Source organism: Eurytemora carolleeae, unplaced genomic scaffold (assembly GCF_000591075.1).
Source record: "Eurytemora carolleeae unplaced genomic scaffold, Eaff_2.0 scaffold297, whole genome shotgun sequence".
Taxonomy (NCBI): Eukaryota; Metazoa; Arthropoda; class Copepoda; order Calanoida; family Temoridae; genus Eurytemora; species Eurytemora carolleeae.
In genome coordinates this window covers 250,214-277,560 of record NW_019396222.1, presented here as the reverse complement: position 1 = coordinate 277,560, position 27,347 = coordinate 250,214, and the positions used below count along the sequence as shown (strand labels likewise).

Here is a 27,347-nt window from a genome sequence, read left to right as displayed (position 1 = left end):
TATTCCGGTCATATTTCCTCCCTTTTTTATCATCATTCTCCCCACTACTCTTATATTTTGGTCATATTTCCTCTCTTTTTTATCATCATTCTCCCCAATACTCTAATATTTCGGTCATATTTCCTCTCTTTTTTATCATTATTCTCCCCAATACTCATATATTTCGGTCATATTTCCTCTCTTTTTTATCATTATTCTCCCCAATACTCTTATATTTCGGTCATATTTCCTCTCTTTTTTATCATTATTCTCCCCAATACTCTTATATTTCGGTCATATTTCCTCTCTTTTTTATCATTATTCTCCCCAATACTCTTATATTTCGGTCATATTTCCTCTCTTTTTTATCATTATTCTCCCCAATACTCTTATATTTCGGTCATATTTCCTCCCTTTTTTATCATTATTCTCCCCAATACTCTTATATTTCGGTCATATTTCCTTTCTTTTTTATCATTATTCTCCCCAATACTCTTATATTTCGGTCATATTTCCTCTCTTTTTTATCATTGTTCTCCCCAATACTCTTATATTCCTCATATTATATTCGATCCTTTCCTTTTCCTCTGAGTATAATGAATATGCTCTCAGGATCTTAAGAGATTTTAGAAATTTCTTATTCAAGACGACATTTCAACATTTCCTCTATTTGAGTCAATTATTGAGTTGTTGAGAATTCTCTCTTATTCCTCTTATAGTAGTATGCTGTATCTGGTGTCAGCTGAATCAGAGTATGGTTCCCTTTTTTTGTCTCAATATTTTTAGCATATTTTACATACTTTTTTAAGGTTAGGTTAGGCATCTGAGGCGCCGCAGGCTACAATGGGGGACGAGCGCTGCGGCTATGATGGGCTAGGGGGCCGAGCGCTGCGCCTATTACTTGTTTTAAAGAAAATTTAGTAAATTTTGGAAGGAAATTATTACTGAAAATGTACATTTGGGAAGTTGCTGCATTTCCTTCATGGGAAAGTTACCACTTTGGAAAATGTACATTTGGGAAGTTGCCGCTTTTCCTTCATGGGGAAGTTGCCACTAGGGAAATTGTCAATTGGGAAACTGTGCATTTGGAAAGTTTACGCTTGGGAAATTACACATTTGGGAAGTTGCCACTTGGGTAAATACCCTTGGAAAAACGCCTTTGGGAAAGTATCAAACATCTCTATTTACACTGTATACAATTGCTATGTCTAATGTTTATTGAATTAGTTTGTCTGAACTCAACTTTCAAAAGTCGTCTTCCTATTTCAGAGTTTTCTGGTTATCACTTTACAGATTCATTAAACACATATTAAAAAGGATTTATTCAAATATTAGTAAGCACTCAAAAAAGAATAGATAATCACCAACATTGATTAGATATAAAAAAATGTTAAAATGCTAAAATGTTCCATATTGTTTATCATGGAAAATTCGAGTTTATTGGTAAAAAAAAAGTTTAAATTCCTATTCAAATTATGAATTTGACAGGGACTATTTTACAACATGTTGGTTCCATCATTTACATTCTTTTTAAAATAGGCATTTGGGAAATTTCCCAGATACCCAGGTATTTGGGAAATTCCCCAAATTCCTATAGGTACTTGAGGGTGGTATATTTTTTAAATTTTGGAAATTTCTCAAATGACATGATATTTGGGGAATTTCCGAAAAACCCAGGCATTTGGGAAATTCCCCAAATTCCTATAGGGTGGTATATTTTTAGAATTTTGGAAGTTTCTCAAATGTCAGGATATTTGAGAAATTTCACAGATACCCAGGCATTTGGGAAATTCCCCAAATTCCTACAGGTACTTGAGGGTGGTATATTTTTAAGATTTTGGAAATTTCTTAAATGCCTGGATACTTGAGAAATTTCCCAGATACCCAGGCATATTTCTCAAATGCCTGAGTACTTGAGAAATTTCACAGCTACCCAGGCATTTGGGAAATTTCCCAGATACCCAGGCATTTGGGATTCTCAGATTCATGGGCAGAAATTTCACTGATCTAATTTGTCCATAATCTTCAATTTTATATTTACATGGCTAGGGATGTTAACGTTTTCATTTTTCAGAAAAACGATCGTTTCGTTATGAAAACGACGACGAAAAATCGAAAACGAAACGATCGTTTTTAAAACGGTTGTTTTTTTTTAAAAGTTTGTTTTTTTAAAAATGGTCGTTTTTAAAACGATCGTTTTTTAAAATTCGTCGTTTCGTTAACGATCGTTAACGACGGACCTTCGTTAACGATCGTTAATGACGACCTTTCGTTAACGATCGTTAACGACGACCCTTCGTTAACGATCGTTAACGACAACCCTTCGTTAACGATCGTTAACGACGACCCCTTCGTTAACGATCGTTAACGAAGAGAGGAAACCGATCTGAAGGGCATCTTTACTTATCATTGAGTAGTTTTTAAGACAATATCAAGGAGTTTTAACTCCCCCACAACTGTTAAACTTCATGTAAAACGACATTCAATAAAGTTGCATGTAATTTTTTTCCAAAAACGACCGTTTTGATAAAGTTCGTCGCTTCGTTAACGATCGTTAACGACAACCCTTCGTTAACAATCGTTAACGACGACCCTTCGTTAACGATCGTTAACATAATTGTCAATAAAAAATTTTCAAAAACGATCGTTTTTTCAAAACGATCGTTTTTTTTTAAAAACAGTCGTATAAAAAACGGTTGAAAATCGTTTTAATAAAAACGATCGTTTTCAAAAACGATCGCTATTCGTTTTCTAAAAGTTCAAAACGAGTGGGTCGTTTTTAAAAACGATCGTTTTTTCCGAAAACGAAACGATCGTTTTTGAAAACGAAACAAAAAACGATCGTTTAACGATCGTTTACAAAAACGATTAACAACCCTATACATGGCACAAATTTAGACAATGTATTTGTATTTGTTTTGATGACCGATTTTCATTTTAGACAAAAACTTTTCTGAATTTAATCTTAAAATTTGGAATTTTTTGAGAAAAAAATCAATTTAGCCATTTGTCCCAGTTTATTTTTGCTCTATAGATTGTCCTTTTACAAAAAAAAGCATTAGAGGCATGGCTATTCACAAGTTCTAAAAAGTTAAAACAATTTCTGTATTTGAGTATTTGATCCATACATCCAGATAATGCAAATAATTCTAAGCAATTATCTGGGGTAATTTGATATAATATTTAGTAAACAAGCTTAAGTATTTCAAGTATGGCGTCACTTTATCAACAAGATGATCCGAAAATAACTTCCTAAAATATTATATTTATTTATATTTAATCTTAACAGAATCTAAGTTCGCCGTGAATTATGGGATCAGAAATTGGCATGATTGATACCACATTCTGAAAATCCAAAATTTATGATTTCAATCCCGATATTATAGTATTATAGAATCAAGAATAAACTTCATTTTTATTGGAATTCTCTGTACTATTTTACATCGTATAATATGATGTCGTAATTCGTAAATCTCTTAGGAAATGTATGTGTCGACGTCGTAATAAGAAAATAGTTGATACTGGATTAATCTGGGTTTAAAATATATAAAATTTAGTTCCATGAACTCATCTCAATCCTTGACACAAATATCTACAGGGTGTCTCAAAACAAATGGGAATTAAAGGGGGACAATTGAATCGCCAGATGCATAAAAATGAAAGCATACGACTTCTGACTTCTGAGAGTCCCATTTTATTTGTATCTTAAAAAACTCGACCAAGGTATTGAAATTAAATGTCACAATATTTTTATAAATCAATTAATTAACTTTGAGGGTACAAATAAGACAGACTACATTTAGGAAAATCCATATTTCTAATCGAATGCGGATTTTAAACAGTGTAAGTGTTTTCAGATTAATTATTGAATATATTTAAAATCAATGACGATTTAAAAGTGGTATCATTATGCCGGTATGTTTATTCAGAGGACACTTTGTTATGATGATTTAGCTATACAGTGTACACTTTAAATGGTACACTTTACACTGTACTTTGTGCAATGTACACTGTACATTGTGCAATGTACAATGTACATTGTGCAGTGTATAATTAAAACTGTGCACTTTACACTGTAAATTGTGCACTGTATACAGTGCACAATTTACAGTACACTGTACAGGCTGTCCGGTGTGTCAAGGAAGTCCTCTGATGCATTACAGTTATTTTTTCTTGAGTAATGGTACAAACAAACATTTGTAAGATGTGTCAACAAATTATTTGTTCTAAAAATGTGTTGCTTTGTGTTAACATCAAAAGATTTTCACAACTTCAATTGAAAATATTATTTCAGCTACGATACAAAGTTTTTTCATCAAATTTGAATTTTTCTCAAACATTTTAATTCTTTATTCATCAAAAGTTAGTTTAGAATTGATGCTTTGGCATCAATCGAAAAAAAATATGGCATCATATGATTTCCATGATTTTCCTATACTTAAAACGTGCAAAAAATTACTATGACTATGATACAAAAATTGTGTTTGTGTCAAGGATGTAATGCAAGGAAAGTTATTTCAGAGATGTTCGCATCTTTTGTACTGCAGTGTACTGTCTCTGGGCGCTAATGTAAACACAAGACGGATGTCGAAGTCTGACATGGGATCCATCTTTCACATAAAAAATCAATGAAATATTCTGGTCATGGGAAACTATTATGTGAATTATCAAAAATATCAAAATTTAATGCTTTTAACCTCCTCGGATACTAAACGAACACTGATGCATCTATTATTGTTTACAAATTCCGCCCATAGAGAACTGGTTTCAATATGTACACAGAGTATACACAACCGCAATTGACTTTCCTTACATTACACCCTTGGTTTGTGTCACATCAGATCAAAAATATTTTTTTTTGGTCCACAAAAACTAAAATCGCTTTAGAATTGAGGATTATGGCAGCTTTTGGGGTCTTAGAGACACCCAGTAGACAACAAAGGGAGAACAAAGGGAGAACAAATATACACTTTTCAAATCAGATAATTAAGATTATTTCGTGTGTCTTCTGAATCAACGACAAATAATTTTGTAAACATTAAAGAATTAAAAAACATAATTTTGAGCTGAGTTTTAAGTTTGATTAGTTCACCCAGCAGTATTTCTTCGCATTTTTTCATGTTTTAAATCCAGTTTATTCTGGATTCAATTAAAATAACATTTAAGAGAAAAATGTTGCTGAGGTTCAGATAAGCAGACAGTGCTGCACAGTGCACAGTACAGTTCTAACAGGTTTTTAACATTTTTATTTCAGATTTTTCTGAGCCATATTTTTTCTCAAGTTAAAATTTAACAAAATTGACTTGTTTTAACATTAAAAATGCATAGAGAATGATATATGTTTATATAAGGGAAGTGTCAAGAATACGAAATGCAAGGACTTATGAAAATGTTATTAAGTTTAGGTTATAAATTAATTAATCTTTAGAATGATCAAAGTGTGCTTCATGATAAATATCACCAAAATCTTGAATATTGATGAAAAGCAAATTGAAATCAAATTTTAGAATTAAGAAACGTTGCCACTTTTAAACACATATCTGCCTTATGGTCTTAAGCTGTTGGAGAAATTACATCATTTCTGGATTTAAAATAAAACTTTGCCTTTGTATCTCAAACAATATATAACGAATTTTACATTTTTAGTTACCATTTAATAATTTAACATCTGAGATCTTAGATTTATAAAACATGTCTTTCAGCAAACCAACGGCAAATCCTACAATGATTGACCTGAAGTATCATATAATCAAAAGTCGTTAAAGTTTAAAGAATTAATTAATCAATTTTAATTAATTAATTAATTAATCAATTTTAACCGATTGTTTCTAACTTCTGAAATCTTTTCACCGGCTATTTACAGCTGACGTAACGTTGACCTTGAAATCATTAGACAATAGGAGAATTCCAGAGACAAGAGAAGAGACCGATTAAACTAAACCTTGAAATGATTAGGAGGAAGGAGAATTCCAGAGACAAGATGAGACCGATTAAACTAGACCTTGAAATCATTAGACAATAGGAGAATTCCAGAGACAAGATGAGACCGATTAAACTAGACCTTGAAATCATTTGACAATAGGAGAATTCCAGAGACAAGAAGAGACCGATTAAACTAGACCTTGAAATCATTAGACAATAGGAGAATTCCAGAGACAAGAAAAGAGACTGATTATACTAAACCTTGAGATGATTAGGTGGAAGGAGAATTCCAGAGACAAGAAAAGACCGATTATACTAAACCTTGAGATAATTAGGTGGGAAAAGAATTCCAGAGACAAGAAGAGATCGATTATAATAAACCTTGAGATGATTAGGTGGGAAGAGAATTCCAGAGACAAGAAGAGACCGATTAACCTAAACTTTGAAATGATTAGGAGGAAGGAGAATTCCAGAGACAAGAGAAGAGACCGATTAAACTAAACCTTGAAATGATTAGGAGGAAGGAGAATTCCAGAGACAAGAGAAGAGAACGATTAACCTAAACTTTGAAATGATTAGGTGGAAGGAAAATTCTAGAGACAAGAGAAGAGACCGATTATACTAAACCTTGAAATCATTAGACAATAGTAGAATTCCAGAGACAAGAAGAGAACGATTATACTAAACCTTGAAATGATTAGGAGGAAGGAGAATTCCAGAGACAAGAGAAGAGACTGATTATACTAAACCTTGAGATGATTAGGAGGCAGGAGAATTCCAGAGACAAGATGAGACCGATTATACTAAACCTTGAGATGATTAGGAGGAAGGAGAATTCCAGAGACAAGAGAAGAGACTGATTATACTAAACCTTGAGATGATTAGGAGGCAGGAGAATTCCAGAGACAAGAAGAGAACGATTATACTAAACCTTGAGATGATTAGGAGGAAGGAGAATTCCAGAGACAAGAAGAGACCGATTATACTAAACCTTGATATGATTAGGAGGAAGGAGAATTCCAGGGACAAGAAGAGACCGATTATACTAAACCTTGAGATGATTAGGAGGAAGGAGAATTCCAGAGACAAGAAGAGACCGATTATACTAAACCTTGGTATGATTAGGAGGAAGGAGAATTCCAGAGACAAGAAGAGCCAGATTAGTTTACTAATTAGTTTACTATTAATTTCAGAATGAGAGGATAATTCATTCGATGTCTGTATGCATACTTTATATTACGTTCTAATTAAATTATGAAGAACCATAGTGATTTGTCTGATTGTTTGTATACAGAAGTTGTACGCTATTTGGAAAATTATGGATATTTTAGACTTTAATGGTTCTCTGTTTGTATCTGCAGAATATTCTGGCAAATATCAATTGCAAATTGTGAGCAAAACAGGGTTGGTTGAAATAATTTATATTGGCAAGAGGATTCTTTACACAATTTTCTAAATATTTTTGTCAATAACCAACACTTACATATTTCCAAATTATTAACAAAAAATAAACTTTAGAACCTAGACTTACGAGGTTTTGAACTGGTAGACAAGAGAAATCAAGGGATTTGCAATTGTTTTAAAAACATTGTTAGGTTTGAAACAAATGATAAATAAAATGAAAAGTATAAAAATGCAAGTTCTGTTAACAAAAAAAAAAGAATTCATTTAACCGTGGTAACTTGACAAAATTTTCAGTTTTGTGGATATGTAGTGCACTCTTTAATACACGTGATTCTTCTATTATATAATTTCAAATATTGGCTCATATTCCTGGTAACAACATGTTTATACACGTGACAGTATTTTATCCTCCAAATTGTTTTCAAAAGACAAGATTACATTTTTGTTTATTAAACAACCCAAGTTTTATTAGATCATGCATCTTAATGTTCATTATTTTGTGTCATAAGATGCCCCCCCCCTTGTCGTATCCTTCCAGCTCTTAGTGAAATGATAAATGATAAGATTTAAACTAGAGTCAGTGCCTTTTAAGCTTTAGTATACACAACAGTTAAACAAGCCAATGTCTGTAAGTACAGCTAAATTGTGATTTTTCACAATATCATCACTTTTTGTCTTTTTACATATACAGGTTAGTTCCATTGTACCTTGCGCACCATTTACTCTTGTACGAAGTACGTTACAAACTTGTACAGAAATATTTTAGTAAATATTGAAATTGAAAAGTAACTGAGCACTTGTTACAAACTGTAATATTCTAATTTATATTTCTCTGCAACCTGATGGTTAAACCTTTGGTATTTCAAACTTTGGTAAATAAATAATAGATTTAGCAGAATTTATCGTTTGAAATCACAGATCTATGATATTAGATAAATTTATGAATTGAAATTAGAGTTTATGACTTAAGCTTTTGGTTTTAGGGCCTTCAAGAAATATATTTCAAAGAATTTTTTTCGTAAGCAAACACATTTTTTCACAGATATTATCGACCCTTTCTCTAATCTATGAAATTTCCTATCTGTGAAATGTCTAACCTAAAAAATGTGTTTATTCATTAAATGTTTTGTTTATAAAATGTTTAGTTTGTCTAGCTTAGATTATAGTTGTCTAGCATAGAGTATAGTTTGTCTAGCGCAGAGTACAGTTTGTCTAGCATATAGAATAGTTTGTCTAACATATAGAATAGTTTGTCTAGCATATAGAATAGTTTGTCTAGCACAGAGTATAGTTTGTCTAGCATATAGAACAGTTTGTCTAGCATATAGAATAGTTTGTCTAGCATATAGAATAGTTTGTCTAGAGTAGAGTATAGTTTGTCTAGAATAGAGTATAGTTTGTCTAGAACAGAGTATAGTTTGCCTAGAATAGAGTATAGTTTGTCTAGAATAAAGTATAGTTTGTCTAGCATATAGAATAGTTTGTCTAGCATATAGAATAGCTTGTCTAGAATAGAGTATAGTTTGTCTAGAATATAGAATAGTTTGTTTAGCATATAGAATAGTTTGTCTAGCATATAGAATAGTTTGTCTAGAATAGAGTATAGTTTGTCTAGAATAGAGTATAGTTTGTTAGAATAGAGTATAGTTTGTCTAGAATAAAGTATAGTTTGTCTAGCATATAGAATAGTTTGTCTAGCATATAGAATAGTTTGTCTAGCATATAGAATAGTTTGTCTAGACTATGAAGCTGAAGATGAAGCTTTTTTTCGGAACTAACTGTATGACAAAGAATTAAGATGGCGTATTCTGTGTTTTGATCGATTTTCTATTTTTAAAAACTTTAATAATTTAGTACTGGACGAACATTGAAACTGCACACAGTAACATTTAGATTTATAAACCTAGAAAGGAGTACAGTTAGATTTGTATACCTAGAAAGGAGTACAGTTAGATTTATAAACCTAGAAAGGAGTACAGTTAGATTTGTAAACCTAGAAAGGAGTACAGTTAGATTTATAAACCTAGAAAGGAGTACAGTTAGATTTATAAAACTAGAAAGGCGTACAGTTAGATTTATAAACCTAGAAAGGAGTACAGTTAGATTTATAATATTTTTGCCAAATCAATAGATAAACCATTTAAAAATCACATTCAAGGTAAAAGACTTATTTGTACTTGGGATTGTCTTTATACAGTATCATTCTTTGTGGGTAACCCTGTGTTTAAGCCATTATACTCTAAACTGGAGTACGATAAAGTACTGGAGAAGGTTGGAGGGGGTGTAATATATAGTATATTATATTCTAGAATGGAGTACGATAAAGTACTGGAGAAGGTTGGAGGGTTTGGACTCTATCAGAAATTTCTCTGCTATGTACTTGTCTTCTATACAACATTTCTTTGTGGTATAAACTTCTATACACAGGTTAGAATTTTACAGTTGATAAGCTCTTATAATAGACAGTTGACAACTCATAATAGACAGTTGATAGCTCACAATAGACAGCTGATATAGCTCACAATAGACAGTTGATATATAACAATAGACGGTTGATAGGTCACATAAACAGTTGATAGCTTATATTAGACAGTTGATAATTGACTTAATAAACAATTGAAGTTTACAATAACACTTGATTAGCTTACAATAAACAGTTGCTAGCTCACAATATACAAACGATAAAGCTCACAATAGACAGTTGATATAGCTCACAATATATAGTTGATATAACTCACAATAGACAGTTGATAATAGCTCACAATATACAGTAGATAGCTCACAATAGACAGTTAATATATCTCACAATATGCATTTGATATAGCTCACAATAGACAATTGATATAGCTCACAATAGACAATTGATATAGCTCAAAATAAACAGTTTATAAAGCTCACAATAGACACACGATATAGCTCACAATAGACAGTTGATATAGCTCACAATAAACACATGATAAGCTCACAATAGACAGTTGATTGCTCACAATAGACAGTTGAAAGCTCACAATAGACAGTTTATTGTTCACAAAAGACAGTTGAAAGCTCACAATAGACTGTTGATTGTTCACAATAGACAGTTGAAAGCTCAAAATAGATAGTTGATTGTTCACAATAGACAGTTGAAAGCTCACAATAGACAGTTGAAAGCTCACAATAGACAGTTTATTGTTCACAATAGACAGTTGAAAGCTCACAATAGACTGTTGATTGTTCACAATAGACAGTTGATAGCTCACAATAGACTGTTAATTGTTCACAATAGACAGTTGAAAGCTCACAATAAACAGTTGAAAGGTCACAATAGACATTTGAAAGCTCACAATAGACAGTTGAAAGCTTACAATAGACAGTTGATTGTTCACAATAGACAGTTGATTGTTCACAATAGACAGTTGAAAGCTCACAATAGACAGTTGATTGTTCACAATAGACAGTTGATATAGCTCACAATAGACAGTTGAAAGGTCACATGCAATAGAAAGTTGATTGTTCACAATAGACAGTTGAAAGGTCACAATAGACAGTTGAAAGGTCACAATAGACAGTTGAAAGGTCACAATAAACAGTTGTAAGCTCAACATAAACAGTTTCAGACTCCTATAAAAAAAAATCATGGATGTCACATTCATTCCTGATCAGAGAAATATTTTAAGTGTACTGCTGTGAATCGGAAATCTGTCTGAATAGAGTCTCACATAATATTGCGTTACATTGCCTTTAAGAAAATGAACAAAATTTGACTCTTTTTTAGAAAAAAGTCAATGCTACTTAGATATATGTTTAATGGGTACCATTGTGAATTGGACTTGTCACTTTGAAAATGGGGGTTCACTTGAAATTATGTCTACACTCCAAGTCAATTTTAGATTCACCGACAAAGGGTCAAACGACCCAGGGTCAAACGACAAAGGGTCAAACGACACAGGGTCAAACGACACTGGGTCAAACGACACTGGGTCAAACGACAAAGGGTCAAAAGTGCGACAAAGGGTCAAACGACAAAAGGTCAAAATGATAAAAATATTTTTCGATTTGAATCATAGGAAACTCGCAATTTTAATCACAAAAATCCGCCAAACTTTTTTGAAGGTTTAAAACTTTAGTCTGTTTCTGGCTTCCATAATGGTCGGGTTGGCAATATAATTGACCATGTGGCCGCAGCGCTCGGCCCCCTAGCCTGTCCTAGCCGCAGCACTCGGCCCAGAAATTGTCTCAAATAACCTAACCCGTGGCCGTAGCGCTCGGCCCCCTAGCCTGTCCCAGCCGCAGCGCTCGGCCCAGAAAGTGTCTTAACCTAACCTAACCCTAAATAATAATAAATAAATGGATATAATTGACCATGTGGCCATAGCGCTCGGCCCCCTAGCCTGTCCTAGCCGCTGCGCTCGGGCCAGAAAGTGTCTTAATTAACCTAACCCGTGGCCGCAGCGCTCGGCTCCCCAGCCTGTTCTGTCGTTTGACCCTGTGTCGTTTGACCCTGTGTCGTTTGACCCTGTGTCGTTTGACCCTTTGTCGGTGAATCCAATTTTACCGTATGTTATTTTTAGTTTAACATACAGAAATAATTTATTTAAAGAAGAACTTAAAAAGAATTTATTATAGAAGGCTTGCCCTGAAAACGAAGACTTTGAACTGTACACTAATTGCATAAAATAACAAATATTTACTAAAATATGTACTTTGCAAGTATTAGCTCAGAGTTGCGACAATTATTTTTTTTCAAAGAAAATATTTTTTTTTTTAACGCCGCGCTGAACCGAATAGTATTAACTGTTTTATAAATAGACATTTTTACAATTAAATATTTTCAAACGAAGAATAATATTTGCGCACATTTTCAAAAGTTTGTGGATTTTTGATTTTTTTAATATTGTCGTGAAGTTAAAGCCTAAACACCCGCCCGGATCCTTTTGGCCTTCTGGATCCGGATTCGCAAAAGTATGCGGATCCACGGATTAAAAATTCTTCCTTAGTAAAAAAAAAATCTGTAAATCCTAAAGTTATGTTCATGACCTGGATCCATTTTTTTTCTGGGCGGATCCTGGATCCGAATCCGTATTCAAAATAAAATAAATCATAATCATAAAAACTGTAAAATTGAGCTAAACAGTTTTATTCTAAGCTAAATAATGGAGTTTATGTACGCTACAGAGTTGAAATTTGAATCCTCTTCATATGAATCTTTATTCTGATAATACCAAATTTTTTTAACATTGTAAAAAAGACTTGAATTTGAATCAAAAATTGATACCTGGCTTAGTTAGACAAAATACTTTCACTTTTGAGTTGATTGCAATAGAAATACGTCTCAGCTTTAATTGGATCATATTACAGAACTAACAAATATTTCAGTATCAATAATTCATCAAATCATTTTGAACCATTTTTGAACGAGTTATTATCATGTTTTGAAATTTGCAATAACAACAATTGCAAATCCTATATTTTCTCAGACACTATAAACATAGATGTTCTTAAGCAAAACTATGATGTCGTCAATGAGTATACTATGCATATATTGTCTTCAAATTATGCGGCCTCGCGAATTGTAAATATACAAAGTTTTGCACTTCTAGACCATCGCGGCACTTTTCTAAGCTTTCAAATATCAATCTCATTTGGAATTTTAAACAGAATTTAATTGAAGATTTTATCAGCAGAACAAATGTTTAAATTCTAACACATGCTATGTTTGCAAAAGAATCGAAGAAACCAAAGACAATTTTACAAAGAAAAAACTAAAAAGATTAAAAAGAGTAAAAGATATCATCAAACATAAAAGATGTCAAAAATCAGCGCAAATTAAATATATACAATATCTTTTTCACAACTCATAAAGCCTATTTAATTTTTTTTATAACATTTCAAATGAATCTATCATTTTTATTTCTAAAAGTTGTTAATCGTCGAAAAATACTAGCAATCCACCTCCAGTTTATATTAATATAATGTAAACAATAAATATGTAACTTTCCCTTTCCTTTGATTTCTATTTTTTACATTTTTACATCTATAATTTCTCCTGAAACAATTCATTTTGTATGTTTTTGTTATATTTGATGAATAAATAATTACTTACTTACAACTTACTTACAAAAAGTTAAAATTTAAATCTAAATTGCTGATTTTTGTTTTTAGGTTTTTATATTTGAGCGTCCTCCCCACCGGTGCTTCGACAAGGTGCTGGACATGGTGCAGGAGAAGGAGATGATATCCTGGGAGGAGTTCCAACCCTGGATACCAGTAGAACATACAGGATATCCTAGGTACAGGGAGTTCCACAAAACATGTGCATTTACGACTCTAAGATCGTCGTTGTCCTTTAGAATAAATTGCGGCATTCATTTGTCAATCTAATTTTTCTTTTTCTGATTTAAAGTATTTTTTTATTAAAATTTTCTAATGTACAAAAACAATAAATCAAATTAATGCAAAATTAGGGATATAACTTTGTTACCTCGTAGATCCTCTAGTTTTGATTTTACATGAAATTTATGAAAAATAAAAAAAGTTATCCGGTTAGACAAACATTAGAAATTCAAAACACCACGCACCTCTGCCCCTTTAGTAAAAGTAAATTCAACATAAATGAAGCAAAAAGTCTGACCGCGTCAACCTTGTTGCACCGGCTAGCCCTGTTGATGGTCTGCTTTATTAAGCCAATGTCCATGCAGTACAGTATAAATTGGGACCGGAAAGGTTGACCCGGCGTCGTGTGGTGGTAGGCTCTTGAGCTGGCCGCTACTATTATGAGGTTAAGTTGTTTAGATTTGTGAAAATATAATTTGTTTAGTAAATGTTTGAAGTTGGATAAACTAGAAGGAGATTTAATATTTATCAATCAAACAGAAGCATACTACTCTGCTCTACTTACACAGGTTAAACAACACAGGGCGTCCCAATAAACATGCGACTTGAGCGAAGATTTTAAGATCGTCTTTGTTACTGAATTTTAGTATATTGGTGTCTGCTAGAAAAGCTGTAAACCAAAGAATGCTTCGTTCGACTAGAGGTTTCAGAATTTTTCTGTTTATGGTTTAATTGCATACTGGTGGTGTAAAGTGAGAAACATGAAGAAATGTCACTTACATATTATACAACGTTGAAAAAAAGCAAGCCTTTTATCTAAAGTTTACTCTAGTAGACGGAACTTTATTATAACTTTAGAAATAGGGTTTCAATGCTGATTCTTGACAAAGAGGAATTATTCCCATGCTTCATGGGACACTTTGTATTTTAACAATATTTTAACAATTTTTACATTTTCGTTATTTTCCAGAATGCTGAGAATAAAATATCTGCTGAACTTGTAACAAGAACTTACGTAAAAAACTCATCCTTCAAGGTACGCTTATGCATTATATAATCTAGCTCCTGCACTTTTTGTGTATAATGACCCTTTGGGGTATTGCTCTCGATGAATTTTGTATGGCCTTTAAATTCGAAGAATGCAAATATATTTTTAAATAAACAGAAGGATATCTTCAATACAACCTCTGCAATATGAAATTTCTACACACTTACAGATTGTATCGCTCTGATGTACAAAGTTTTAGAACTATTAAATTAGGACAAAGGTCTGTAAAATGTAATTATATGAGAATATAAATATGAAAAAACATATGCAGCTGTAAAGCTTCCCAACAAAACTATCTCGCTGGAAATTTCTTCTTTCGTTTTAAATGCAAGTCCAAACGTTTCAAGATAAGAAAGCTCATTTATATGTATGATTAAATATACTAGTTTGGTTACCCAGCGTTGCACTGGGTACTCAAAGTTACTCCCGCCGTTTACCCGCACTTGGTCGATTTTGCAGGGACACTAAATTTTTGTTATCAAAGCCGATCCACTCAATTTAGACTATTAAAACAAGTTAAGGACAATCCTGTGGTTCTCCCGAATTCCCTAATCAAAATTTGAGGCGTCAATCAAGGGGTTCATGAGCTGTTATCAGACATTCAAAAAGAGATGACAACTTTAAATTTGTTCGTTACTGATATCGTTAATTTTGATTGGGGAACTTGTGAACCACGGGAATATTCTAGACTTTTAAACTTCTCTATGTTGAACTTGAATGGATTGACTTCTATTGGAAATATTAAGTTACAAATCAAAATTGTTTAAGTATTAGATGTAAAATTTAAAAATACTTAAAATTTTGTTTTAAACATTTGTGAATAAGTTAATAATGTGTATAATATATCACGAATATTTATTGAATTTAAAAAAGAATTTAATAATTTAAATACATGTGTAAATTAATCTACTGAACGTATATTATGAATATTTATTAAATTTGAACTATTTTTTCTTATTTAAAGGCATGTGATGAAGGCTGGGTTTACAATAACAATCTTATATTCCCAACTATATCAAGCGAGGTAAAAAATATGCTTAAAATAATCTTTTAATAAGTAAATTATCATCAGAAAAAAGTTAAAGTAGAAAATTTTATAATTCTATAAAGAATATCAGCCGTTTTTTCAATTCAATATTTTATGGACAGGTTAAAAAATGAAATAAATAAATCTAAACTTTATATCTTTGCAACAAATGATGTCTTTGACATTAACTATGAAATCTAGAGTAAAAATTTTAAATCATGAAAATGCTTGAATTCTATTTGAAATTTCAAATATCAATCTGTACAAATAATTGAAAGAAATGAACTTAGAAGAAAGGAACAGAGTTTTTGCCACAAACTCAAACTTTCTAATCCCCATATCTTTGCTACCTGATAGTGTGAACCTTTGATATTTAATGCTTAGACTTTTTGAGCTAACAGAACTCATAGTTTGAAATATCAAAGGACTACGACAACGGATTGCACAAATTTAAAAAATGATTTTTTTTTGCAAAAACTCAATTCCTTTACTTTTCGTCTTATATTCAATTTGCGAAACCATGTTCTTAGTTGAAGTATCCACAATACACATGCCTATAAACATGTTAATTAAGAACAACTGGGTGTGTGAGAATGACTGGAAGCCTGTAATGATACAAAGTATATTCTGGGCCGGAAACTCTGTTGGATGCTTTATATGGGGATATATAAATGACCAGTAAGTAAATAAAATCAGTTTCTTTTAATTCAAAAATCTAAATATCAACAAAAAGGAAAAAGAAAAATGGCCAAGAACAAAGAAGCAACTACTTGACAAAGAAGAAAAAATTGAATTTATTTTACTGTTTAGTTCAATAGGTTTCCACTTCAGAAGTCCATACACAGTTATTGAATGCGACTTGCATTAAAGATATTTTTTTCCCCAGCAAAACAAAGCTCTGTAAATATTTAAATTCTGTGTAAATTCATTTGTAGAAAATAAGGTCAAGGAAAGGAATTGAGCCTTTGCCACAAACTCTGATTTTCTAATCCCTATATCTTAGCTAACAAAGGTTGTATACCTCAGATATTTCAAATAATGAATTATGTTGCATTAAAAAATATAAGTTTGAAATATCAAAGGTTTACACCTTTAATTTGCAGGGATATAGAGATTTGAAAATTTGAGTATGTGGCAAAAACTCAATTCCTTTCCTTATTAAATAATACTCTGCTTCTTTTTAGGATGCAGGGCGATATGAATTTTAAAAAATTCCTTTATTTTTTAACCCCAAAATTAAGAAATAAAGAATTTTACTCTTTTTTCAAATTTTATTATTTCAATTTGAATTAAAATGGGGTTAGATTACATATTAGTCAGCAAAGCTAAAATCATCTAAGTCTTCATTGGGCTCAGATAAACAATGACATAATATCTTTCTCATTTGTTCGATTGATTGATAAATTTCTTTAATAGATTTGGAAGACGACCAACCATTCTTCTCAGTCATTTGGTTTATTTTCTGGCAGGAGTAGCCACTCTTTTTAGTCAGGTAGATTTTTATTTTTTAATCTACATTTTTTTCATCAGCTTTTTCCTACTTTTGACTCCGGCTTGGCACATTAGTAATTTAACGGTAATTACCGTTTGTTAAAGAAATTTTTCTGATAAAATTTCGCTTATTTACAAAGCTTTTCTTTATCTAATAAAAAATTATTGATTCTTTTAAGAATACATATTTTAGTTTAGGTTGGGTTTTATCCTTTCACTTTGACACTAAAAAGAATTTTCCATTAATTTTCCAATCTTGTGACTACGATCCTTTACCAGTAGTCACAAGTCTTATCTGCATCATTCTTCAGCCTTGGATCTAAACTATTAATAATTAAGGGATGTTTTTTTACTTAACTTTCTAGAATATGGTGTACCTGGCCGCGTGTAGGTTCTTGGTGGGGTGTGCTCACCACACTATATCCCACCTTCCATACTTGTTAGGTAACACATTAATCCCATAACATCTGGTACTCATCTTTACTGCTTCTAGTTATTGAGTTCTGTGATATAAAGAGCAGAACGTATCCTCTTCTAATGATGAGTGTAAGCTACAGTATGGCCAGTATGATAGTGCCCTGGGTAGCTATGGTGCTACCCACGTGGCATTATCTGGCCGTACTGGCACCAGCTGCAGTACTTCCGGTTCTAGTCTGCTTCAAGTAAGGAATTTAAACTTATTATGATAAACGAGATAAATCACCTGCAGATCCTCAGGGGGAAGTTTTTTATGTTTGACAAAAACATTTTCTAGTTTAAGAAAGTCTCATATTGTTTTAAAATCTTAAATCTTATTATTATTATTAAGGGACAACCCATCATTCAATGAAATAGGGGTCGGCGCTCCTAACCGCCGAAACATCGTATCTTATAAAAATGTAAAAAACAACATATTTAGAATAAAAAATTCGGTGATGGTGATGGACCAAACCTCTGAAGAGTAAAAAAAGCAGATGTATGTACCACATATATTGAAAATACATTTCGGTCTGGGTTGACCATTGTCAGTTCTTGAGATTGTTTTTGCCAGGAAGATTAAACACAGAATACATATACCTCATAAGTGAAATGTTTTCAGAAAAAGGAATTTTCAGAAATATATTATAGTCATTTCAAAGTTAATTCAAAACAGAAAATTAAGTTAAATTTTTCCAGATTTATTCCTGAATCTCCATCTTGGCTTCTTGTTGTTGGAAAGGACGAGGAGGCCTTGGATTGCTTGGCTTTGGTAGCGAAAGTAAACAAGCAACAGTTTAGGGTAAATATTCTTATTATCATATTGGTTTGAAAGTTTTGAAAAGACAAACTGTAAGATGGTAACTTTCCAAATGCACAATTTTTCATACAAAGTTTCCAACAAGTGTCATAACAGTGGAATCGGTATGCCCAACTTCAGCCATTGTACATTACCAAAAAACTTGTCTTGTTTTGTGTAACACCCTTCATTTTGGAAACAGTCCACTGGGGATATGGCAATTCGAATCACTTAGCATGTTGCCTTACAGAATGTATTTTGGGATATTTGTATATTTTGAGACCCTTAAAACTTTCCTTTTTTCACTGTTGGGTGGAAAATGAACACTAAAAAGTAAAATGAGGTTGAAAATTCGAATAATCTCCAAACTAAGGATTGTATTTTCAGAGAGAGGAGATAAGGAAGGATCTAATAAATGAGAAGGAACGGGAAGTGAATGGAACAGGATCTGAAAGCCTACTGGATATGTTCCGGACCCCAAATCTCAGAGTTAATGCTGTTCTAGTCAATATTATTTGGTAATTAAGACTTCAATTTATGGAATATCCTTCTCACATGTTAAAGCTATTAAAATATTGAAAAATTTTGTTTTGTGTTTTGTTTTTGATCCGCAAGAAATCGACATTGCAAATTTTATTTTTGTTTTAATTATTTAGTACAATTTTGATTATTGGATGTGAAATAAATCCATTATGACTCCATTTTGACCTTATAGCCATTATAACGAAACAATAAATGATTTCAAAGTTAAAAATTCTTTAATATTGTAAATGATACCATGACAATGAATGTTTTTTAAGTATGATGGGGTTCTTGTGCTACTATGGACAAGTTCAAAACACAAGCAATCTTGGAGACGGTAATTTTATGAATTTTATAATTTAATACTATGATGATCAGAAAACTGCTTTGCGTCGAGTTTTACGCTTTCTTTTAAGTTTGTAATTTAAAAAAATATCTTAATTTTGTTTTATCTGTTTTGCCAATATGTGATTAGAAATATGATTTCGAATGTTAGATGCAAAAAATCATTAGATGACATTTGATAATTGGTTTGATTATATGATTTATCCAATTTTCAGGAAATATTTATAAATCCTACTTTTTCGGAGCATTGGTCGAGATTCCTTGCTGGACCGTTCCTTTTCTCATTAATAAGGTTTGATACACTATATTACACCATACCAAGGTAGGATACACTATTTTACACCGTACCACAGTAGGAGACAATACTTTACACTGTACCAAGGTAGGATAAATACTTTACACTGTAATAAGGTAGGATACAATACTTTACACTATAATAAGTTAGGATACAATACTTTACACTGTAATAAGGTAGGATACAATACTTTACACTGTAATAAGGTAGAATACAATACTTTACACCATACCAAGGTAGGATAAATACTTTACACTGTAATAAGGTAGAATACAATACTTTACACCATACCAAGGTAGGATAAATACTTTACACTGTAATGAGGTAGGATACAATACTTTACACTATACCAAGGTTCGATACAATATTTTACACTGTACCAAGGTAGGATACACTATTTTACACTATACCAAGGTAGGATACACCATTTTACACTATACCAAGGTAGGATAAATACTTTACACTGTAATAAGGTAGGAGACAGTATTTTACACTGTAAAAAGCTAGGATACAATACTTTACACTGTAATAAGGTAGAATAAAATTGTTTACACTGTAATAAGGTAGGATACGATACTTTACACTGTAATAAGGTAGAATACAATACTTTACACTATAATAAGTTAGGATACAATACTTTACACTGTAATGAGGGAGAATACAATACTTTACACTGTGATTAAGTAGGATACAATACTTTACACTATAATAAGCTAGGATACAATATTTTACACTATAATAAGGTAGGATACAATACTTTACACTGTAATAAGGTAGGATACAATACTTTACACTGTAAAAAGGTAGGAAGCAATATTTTACACTGTAATAATTAGAAGCTGAAATTTCGAAAGCTTTGAAAAGAAGCATTTAATCAAAATAAAAAGGTATCTTTGAACTCATGGATATTAACGTTGTGTCTGTAACCCCTTGTAAAATAAATGAAGCCACTTTTCAATAAAACATCTTAAACCTCTGATTATCCCCAGGTTGGGAGACGTTGGCCTCTCTTGGTTCTCTTCTTCTTCTCTGGAGGAAGTGGGTTATTGTTTGGAACATTACCCTCAGACTGGGACTCCATTTTACTAGGCACTGCTCTTCTTGGTAAGAAATAAACAATAATTAAACAAAAACTTTTCAAACATTTCATTTCTTGTAACTATATGAATATGAACTAGAAATGATTTTTTTTTGCTAAATACTGACCAAATTACAAATTCAAACAACAAAAAGAATATTGTATTTTGAAAAGATTCACAAAAAGTGTTGAGTTGAGTTAAAAATGTATTTCTGTTATTAGGGAGAATGACAGTAACAGCTGCGTATTTCATCTGTCTCCAGTATGCCAGTGAAATATTTCCAACAGCTGTTAGGAAAGAAGTTGTTTAAACTAGTTAATCAAGCGATTCTATATATTTACTATATTTCAAAATTCAAACAATTGGGATTACAAATACGTAGCTAGTATTATGAAATCTTAGTATTTCCGAAGAGTTATTAGAAACATCATTTGTTCAATATTCATATCTAATTCTAAGCATTGCACTGGATCCGGACAATTCTAATGTTAAATTTCGTATGTTATCCTAGCATTTTGGATAAAAAACTATTTTCTTTGTTTCGAAAAAGATATTTTAAATTCTGAAATGCATATATAATGCATGAATGTGAGTTTAAAGTGGATGATTATATGAATGCTGGTAGTTCAACAGTTTTATAAACAGAGGACAGGGTGTTGCAATGTGTGAGGTATTGGGAGGCGTTGCAATTTTCATCTCTCCTTCAATAGTATATCTGGTAAGTCAAGTGGAAAAGATGCAATTTTCATATATCAATAATAGATTTAGATTTGTTTAAATTAAAGGGAAATGGGTTAATCTTTTTAGGATAAAATTTCCTCAGTTTTTCCCCTTCTTGTACTGGGAATATGCGCTCTTACTGGAGCTTTTGCTACTTTCTGGTTACCAGAAACATCAGGTATTAATCAAATATTGTAATATGCACGTGTACTGGAGCCTTTGCTACTTTTTGGTTATCAGAAACATCAGGTATTTGTGAATTCTTTTAATATAGAAGCTTTTGCTACTTTCTGGCTACCAGAAACATCAGGTATTAATCGAATATTGTAATATGCGCTTTTCCTGGAGCTTTTGCTACTTTCTGGTTACCAGAAACATCAGGTATTAATCAAATATTGTAATATGCGCTCTTGTGGCGGCGTAGTGGCGGAAGACGAGGCTTTTGAGGAGTTTTGAACCGAAGATCAAGACGCGGCAGGATGAGCAACTTCCGGCCACGTCATCTCTCTATATAATATTTTACGTTTTGATAAATTTAAGTTCTAAAATTTAGTAATAAAGTATTTATTTAAACCAGGCGTTTATCAAACTGAGCGTAGCTAAACTCTTACAGAAGTTTTTTTTATACTTTTTGGTTATCAGATACATCAGGTATTAATCAAATATTGTAATATACACTTGTACTGGAGCCTTTGCTACTTTCTGGTTACCAGAAACATCAGGTATTTGTGAATTCTTTTAATATACGCTCTTATAGAAGCTTTTGCTACTTTCTGGTTACCAGAAACATCAGGTATTAATCAAATATTGTAATATGCGCTCTTACTGGAGCTTTTGCTACTTTCCGGTTACCAGAAACATCACGTATTTGTGAATACTCAAAATGCGCTCTTACTGGAGCTTTTGCACCTTCCTGGTTACAAAAACATCATGTATTAATCAAACATTGTAATATGCGCTCTTACAGAAGCTTTTGCTACTTTCTGGTTATCAGAAACATCAGGTATTTGTGAATACTCAAAATGCGCTCTTACTGGAGCTTTTGCACCTTTCTGGTAACAAAAACATCATGTATTAATCAAACATTGTAAAATGCGCTCTTACAGAAGCTTTTGCTACTTTCTGGTTACCAGAAACATCAAGTAATATTGAAATGATGAAATATGCGCTCTTACAAGAGCCTTTGCTACTTTCTGGTTACCAGAAACATCAGATATTAATCAAATATTGTAATCTGTGCTTTTACTGGAGCCTTTGCTACTTTCTGGTTACCAGAAACTTCAGGTATTAAAGAAATATTTAAATTTGTGCTCTTACTGGATCTTTTGCTGCCTCCTGGTTACCAGAAACATCCGGTAATACTGAATTCTTGTAACATGCGCTCTTACTGAAGCTTTTGCTACTTTCTGTATAAAAACATTCAAAAAACTGACAAAGTGAAACTTAGAAATTCTCGTGTTTTCAGAAACACCTTGAAGAGGTAAGAGTCTTATGTGTAAAACCTACATAAAAAAAATAGAGTATTATGTGGTCACCCACAAAGAACGAGACTTCAGAGACGATTGTACGGAATTTGTTTAGTCCGTTTTCTTGTACTCGGTGTTCCTTGCAGGCCAAAACTGTTTTTTTTTCTGTGCTTAATCATTTAGTAAACCATCAACATATTTAATTGAATGCAGAAACTAAAAATCAAGCTTCAAATTTTCATATTTTTTAGAGTTATTTGGACCGTCTTTACAGTCTCTTCCTTTATGGGTAACCCTGTACTATTCATCAATGAACCTTGATTGTATTTCAGGTTACTCCCTACCCCAGGATCTAGAGGCCGGTCAACATTTTGGCGAGGATCAATCAGTCTGGGATATACCTTGCTGTAACAAACAGATTAAATATGAAATACCTAGGTATTGGGAACACATAAGCTTAGCCAATCAATATAAGAATTAAAGAGAGTGTTTATGAAACATAAGTTTAAGAAACTATCAATACTAGATCGATACTACTTTATTTCTCTCCATTCTATTTGGAAAGAGTATTTAATTTAAACCTTACTCGATGGACTCCAGCAGATGATTTAGACTCGGTTTAAACTTTAACTATTTGTCTAACACATGTTTCTTTACAGAAACATGTAGATTATAGAAAGATTCTAAAATGGGATAGATATTTTTAGGATTTAATAAGTATTTATCTTTTGTTTGATTTTATGATCTTATCTCTAAAAGAGAAAGTTTACTGATATGAATTAATAAAAATCAGAAAAAATCTTTATTCCTGTTTCAGGGTTGAGATAATAACACGAAATGAGGAAACAGATCCTGAAATATCTGGCTAATTGTATACTCTGCATTCAACGTCAAATGAGGCCCAAGAATGCTCAAAATAAAATGATTGATAGTTTGTAAAGGATGGTTTAATCAATACATTAAACATCCTAGGAGTTATCAAGTTTACTGTGTAAAGCTTAAACAGTAAATGTTTAAAAAGTTTTAATCTCAGATGAATTCAAAAACTGTAAAGGGTGTCTCAAAAAAAAAACTTGAAACCGTCATCCACCTCACGCACAGTCAAAATAAGGAACTTTTCTGAACTGTTCCAAACTTCTTAGTATCTTTAAAATTTTGAAGATGAAAAAATGGTAGACCACATTTTGGAAGTCCCGAGACTAAAGAATTACTTAAATACTATAATTGTGTTTACGAAATAATGCTGCGTGAAACAAATATCCATTTTTTAACACCTTGTCCTTAAGCAGGTTGAGAGAAAAATTTATAACCAAAGATCAATTTTTTCATCAATTCAAGACTACAAAATCTTAAATTAAAATGTTACCCAACCTTTCTTACAATTCAACCATATTGGTTGATAAACACTCAGTCGTAAGGTACCTGATTAATTTATACCGCATACAGGTTGTATAAATTTATACCGCATACAGGTTGTATAAATTGTGGGAAACCCTAGCACAATTTTTTTCTTGACTAGAGACTAGAAAATCATCAGCAAAAGATTGAACATGTTTGGTTTTCAAATATTTCAAGTATTCTGTATTGTTTGTATTTCTTTGTGTACTTTCATCATTTCAGTCATAATATCAATAGTTTACATTGTATTTTTCTTCTTCAATTTTTAAATTAATTTATAAATAAAAATTTTACAAAATGGTAAAATTACGTTTTTTATAACAAATGTATTTTATAGAATTAAAACAATGACTGACCAATGCATGTAGCGGAATGAAAGTGAGAAAATAATCAAATTTTCCTTCAAGTTAAATGGTTATGTTCAAAAGTTGTTACTGCTGTTGGCGCATTAACTCTGAAATTTTTCTTGGATCTACAAATCTCTTTAATTAAACGAAAAAAAACATTATATTTTTTATATTAAAATGTGTATTTGAACTTTGAATCTATTTCAGGAACTTTTTTGAAGGAATCTTTTAACAATTATAACTTTATGATTTAATATTATTAGCTTTATTGCTGTAGCTCCACTACTAAATCATTTACTGGAGACTCTTCTGGGTCCTCTTTAGAGCTCCCAGAACCTTCTTCACTGGACTCGTCTTCAGCTACTTCTTTACTATTTTCCTCGCTAGATTCCTCGCTTGATTCCTCGCTTGATTCCTCGCTTGATTCCTCGCTAGATTCCTCGCTTGATTCATCTTTACCGTATTCTTGATAGTCCTCCAAATCTTCAGGATCAGCAATAGACTCATCTAACACTTCTCCATCAACTCCGCGAGCGTCCTCATCATTGGAAATGACTTCTTAAAAAAATACATTGAAATAGAATGGCTGGCAATTTTAAGATTTAAATTAGGATTTTTTCAGTAACAGAAGTAAAAGCCCTAAACGACTGGTGTATACTAATTTTGTGTAATAAACGAGAAATTGCCAAATATACATTTCTAAATTTCTGGAATATCATTTTATTCGTGTAAACTCATTTGAAACGAAACATTATTGGAGTCACAATCTTATTTTAATCGATAACTTTTTAGCTTTTTTTTAAGCAATTGTATGTATAGAAACTAAACAAACAATAAGTTGGTAAAAAATTTTAATTGATTTTTACTTTTGTTCCTGAAAATGTTGTTCCTTATTGGCGGCAGAACCAAAAACAGGTTCCCAAGACAAAACAGATTTCTCATACTTAGCAGTTGTATAATGTATATACATCTCAGAGACACAATATTATTCTTTATTTCCTCCTGAACTATCCCTTCCAATCAGTCACTCCATTTAAAAATCAAACTAACCTTGTCCTGTTGAGCAAGGACATCTTCCTTTACACTCTACTGCTGCCTGAAGGCAGTTTGCCATGCATTCATTGCTGAAGGTCCTAGGTTCAGCCCCATCTGTAGCACACACAGGATTTATAGACCTAACATTAACAAACAATTAAATTGAATAAGATTCATTATTGTAATTTTTTCTTTTAGAATTCAACTTTTTTATTTCCTCTTATTTGAAAATATTTTTTCTAATTAAACAATTTTCAAATACTTATATCACATGCATCAAAAGAATGTGCAAGAGGTATTTCTAAAATTATGAATTTAAAAATGTTCTTCAATAATTTTGTTTGCAATAAAAACCTAACCTTGGACATTTGCAGTTCTGGAGATCAGTAGTGAAGACCTCAGAAATGGTGTTTGTAAAGATTAACATGAACGCAAATCTGAAATATAACAGTCAATATTTATACAGTAAGTGAAATGGGAAGACGACTTTTGACTCAAAGTTTGCCTTTAAATAGTCCAATAAAAATAAGATAGAGCAATTGTACTCAATAAGGGATTTAATAAGTTACTAGTGAAACTATTTGATATGTAGCAACACAAAGAAAATTATCAATTTGGACAAAAATATAACAAGAATACTAAAGTACTGTTTGACCAATTTGACAAGAGAATTGAAAAATGTGAAAATGATTAAGACATTTTCACTTAAACTAAAGCAAAAATATAAAAAAGAAAATTAAGGACAATTTGTCAAAATAAGAGAAGAATATGAAAAAGATGTTGAGAGTAATTTGACAAAAAAACAAATTTGACAGAAATATAACAAAAATTTGGACAGAATATTGGAGCAAAATTAGAGGAAAATTAAGCAAGAATATAAAAAGGAAATTTGAAAATTCAGACAAAATAAACAAGAATATATAAAGGATATTATTTGACAATTCAGACAAAATAAACAAGAACATAAAAAGGAAATTTGACAGTTCAGACAAAATAAACAAGAATATAAAAAGCATGTTGAGACAGTTCAGACAAAATAAACAAGAATATAAAAAGGATATTTGACAATTCAGACAAAATAAACAAGAATATAAAAAGGATATTTGACAATTCAGACAAAATAAACAAGAATATAAAAAGGATATTTGACAATTCAGACAAAATAAACAAGAATATAAAAAGGATATTTGACAATTCATACAAAATAAACCAGAATATAAAAATGATATTTGACAATTCAGACAAACTAAACAAGAATATAAAAAGTATATTTGACAATTCAGACAAAATAAACAAAAATATAATTTAATGTTGAGACAAATTGTCAAAATTAACAAGAATATAAAAAGAATTTTGAGACAATTTGACCAAACAAAACAAAAATGTTAAAAGACGATTGTGACTCGAGACAGTCTAACAAATAAAAAAGAATATTAGAAGAATGTGGAGAATGATACAATTAAAAACAAATATATCAAAACAATTTCATGACAATTATACAAAAAAAAGGATTTGAGAGGATGTTGTATAATAATGCTAAACATTTGATATTTCAGGTATCAGGTTTTAAAGATGTGTTGATTAGAAAATTAAAACTTGTTTCAAATGTTCAGTTCCATTTAGTATAATACTGCAAGGCCCATAACACTATGGAATTAGATGTAAATAGTTTTACCAATAGGTAAAGAAAATCAACTGATTC

The 27,347-nt window shown here is 31.6% G+C and overlaps 2 protein-coding genes across 4 annotated transcripts; one reads left to right on the top strand and one right to left on the bottom strand.

Annotated features, from left to right (window-relative positions):
* The first annotated feature begins 5,139 nt into the window (after positions 1 to 5,139).
* Positions 5,140 to 24,733, top strand: LOC111698569 (organic cation transporter 1). 3 transcript variants are annotated; one of them, XM_023468925.1, is made up of 20 exons: positions 5,140 to 5,211; positions 9,615 to 9,732; positions 13,447 to 13,574; positions 14,102 to 14,186; positions 14,588 to 14,653; positions 15,630 to 15,689; positions 16,267 to 16,370; positions 17,109 to 17,184; positions 17,549 to 17,627; positions 17,677 to 17,845; positions 18,339 to 18,441; positions 18,826 to 18,956; positions 19,239 to 19,297; positions 19,521 to 19,597; positions 20,590 to 20,704; positions 20,901 to 20,973; positions 21,325 to 21,397; positions 21,487 to 21,577; positions 23,198 to 23,303; positions 23,683 to 24,733. In XM_023468925.1, the coding sequence occupies exons 2-20, from the start codon at positions 9,616 to 9,618 to the stop codon at positions 23,732 to 23,734; spliced, it is 1,764 nt and encodes a 587-aa protein (XP_023324693.1). In that variant the 5' UTR covers positions 5,140 to 5,211; position 9,615; the 3' UTR covers positions 23,735 to 24,733. The 3 variants fall into 3 exon arrangements, with proteins under 3 accessions (XP_023324693.1, XP_023324692.1, XP_023324694.1); XM_023468924.1 differs by lacking the exon at positions 5,140 to 5,211 and adding an exon at positions 7,729 to 7,996; XM_023468926.1 differs by lacking the exon at positions 5,140 to 5,211 and adding an exon at positions 9,166 to 9,187.
* A 38-nt stretch (positions 24,734 to 24,771) lies between these two features.
* LOC111698570 (uncharacterized) lies at positions 24,772 to 26,113 on the bottom strand. Its single transcript, XM_023468928.1, has 3 exons — positions 26,005 to 26,113; positions 25,661 to 25,785; positions 24,772 to 25,168 (listed from the first exon to the last, which is right to left on the bottom strand). The coding sequence occupies exons 1-3, from the start codon at positions 26,070 to 26,072 to the stop codon at positions 24,876 to 24,878; spliced, it is 486 nt and encodes a 161-aa protein (XP_023324696.1). The 5' UTR covers positions 26,073 to 26,113; the 3' UTR covers positions 24,772 to 24,875.
* Positions 26,114 to 27,347: the final 1,234 nt, after the last annotated feature.